The sequence below is a fragment of the Charadrius vociferus genome, unplaced genomic scaffold, assembly GCF_000708025.1.
Source record: "Charadrius vociferus isolate BGI_N301 unplaced genomic scaffold, ASM70802v2 scaffold1039, whole genome shotgun sequence".
Lineage (NCBI taxonomy): Eukaryota > Metazoa > Chordata > Aves > Charadriiformes > Charadriidae > Charadrius > Charadrius vociferus.
Window position 1 is genome coordinate 953,903 of NW_009650167.1, and position 1,976 is coordinate 955,878.

The 1,976-nt window shown below is 45.7% G+C and overlaps 2 protein-coding genes across 2 annotated transcripts in view; one reads left to right on the top strand and one right to left on the bottom strand.

Annotated features, from left to right (window-relative positions):
* The window catches only part of PITPNM1 (phosphatidylinositol transfer protein, membrane-associated 1), a 16,254-nt gene extending 15,338 nt beyond the window's left edge, over window positions 1-916 (bottom strand). The window contains exons 1-2 of the mRNA XM_009892456.1: window positions 865-916; window positions 474-504 (exon numbers count right to left, since the gene is read on the bottom strand). Of these exons, the coding sequence (XP_009890758.1) occupies window positions 474-504; window positions 865-916 (83 nt within the window). The remainder of the gene's footprint in view (window positions 1-473; window positions 505-864) is intronic.
* Window positions 915-1,976, top strand: part of NDUFV1 (NADH dehydrogenase (ubiquinone) flavoprotein 1, 51kDa) — a 5,789-nt gene continuing 4,727 nt past the window's right edge. The window contains exon 1 of the mRNA XM_009892458.1: window positions 915-943. Within this exon, the coding sequence (XP_009890760.1) occupies window positions 915-943 (29 nt within the window). The remainder of the gene's footprint in view (window positions 944-1,976) is intronic.

Consider the following 1,976-nt stretch of genomic DNA (forward strand, 5'->3'; position numbering starts at 1 on the left):
GGGTGGGGGGTGGGAATCCCCGGTGAAAAAAAAACAAAACAGCTTAAAACGTTAAAACCTCACAGCCGCCGGTTTGATGGGTGCTGCAGAGGCACGGTATAAAACCGCCGTGTGAAAAAAAAAAAAAAAAGTTATTTAAAATAAATGTGAGTGAGTCTTGGGGGGTCACCTCCTCGGCAGGTTAAATGCGGGTGGTGGAAGCACCGGTGCTCCCAAAAAAAGCCCCCCAGAAGCCAAAAAAAACCTAAAAAGAGCCCAAAAAAGCGAAAAAGGGCTGAAAAGGGGCTGAAAAAGGCCAAAAAGCAAAAAAAAAAAAGGCCAAAAAAAGCCCCCAAAAGACCAAAAAAAAAGCACAAAGCTCCAGCATGTATTAAAGTTTTCGATTGGGAATTGTGCGCTGTTACAGAAAGCTGAAAAACTCAGGAATCTGTTTTAAGCATCATTCTGCGACATTCAGCCAACTAAAAAATTACTCTTCGCTCTTCACTTTGACTTGAAAAGACTCTGAGGAATTAAGATGAATGCAGCCCAGCGGGGGAGAATCAGTAACATTGAGGTGGTCTGCTTTGGTTTTGGGGTTTTTTTTTAATGTATTTAATACTTAGGATATTCCCTCTAGAGTCTCAAGAGGCGAAGTCGCGGGTTACAAATGTATTTCTACTTGTTTATAAGCAAACTGAAAAGAAATTTCAAGTGATCTGTCCTTTATAAACAGGCCTGACCGTCTGCTGGAGGAGCAGAGCAGATTGTCGCACCGCTTTCAGGCGAGGTAAACATTGTTTATTTATTTTTAGAAAGGCTTGATTTCCTTTTAAACACCTACCAACCAAATGTTAGTTTCCCAAATTCAAAAGTAATATTTACCATCATCAAAATCCTCACGGATCAGTACTAAATTTTCCAAGCACAGACACATGGTGAACGGACTCTATTTAAGCTCAATGTACGGACGGACAGAAGTCCGTAGGGAGAGTTTTTCATTTCAAAAAGGCAAAGATTGAAAAAAAAAAAAAATTAAAATTTTCAAACAGCTTTGTGGAACTGCTTCATGCCTATATCCGCTTCTTCACCGGTGATTTAAAACACTCAGCAGGTAGACTATAAAACTAATCAAAGGTTTTCTTGAACGAAGCTCTGATAGAGAATTCCCAAACTTTATTCCCTATAGAAAACACTCACTGACTCTAAAAATAGCATCCTATGACTTGCACTGAATTCATTGTTTTTTTCAGTGGGTAAAATTCACCTGTAAGGGGTGCAAAGCTTGCCTGGCACTGCGGCGTGGAACCATCCTCTATTTTCAAATGTTTTCCAAATCAGTGACATTTGCCTAGCTGGCTTTACCTAATTTTTCACTTGAAGTGGAAGATTAAACGGATTCCGTTGAAACCCGGAGTCTGTAGAGAGAGTTTTTCATTTCAAAAGGGCAAAGATTGAAAAAAATTATAATAAATTTCTTCGGTCACACACACCAACCACCCCTCAGGTGGGGAGAGTAACTGGGAAGCAGAGGATTTCCTTCACTTGGAGGCTGCAAAAATTACCGGGCGGACAACAGTAATGATTTATTCCCGGTTTCTTTCCCCGAGAACATCCCAGCCGAAGCCCCGAGGAGTCTGCCCTGCACCGGGGGGGTCCAGCCGGAGCCTCGGCGAGAGCCCCGAAAACGGAGGGACGCCTCACCTGCAGCCAGCAGGACGGAGCAGGGCCTGGGGTAGGTCTGAGCTCACGCGGCGGTGATGGGGGACACCAGAGGGTCAGCCCGAAATCCCAGCGGGGAGGGACCGGGGCTCGACGTGAGGGGCTCGGCGTTGGATACGGGGGTCAGAATGGAGGCAGGAGGGCAGGGGAACGGCACGTTGGATTTTTGGGGTGGGAAGGAGGAACGCTGCGGGGCAGGGAGAAGGAGAGAGCAGAGATCAGGGTGATCTCGGTCGATGCCCGTCTGAGTCTGCGCCGAAAAGGGGCCCGGTGTC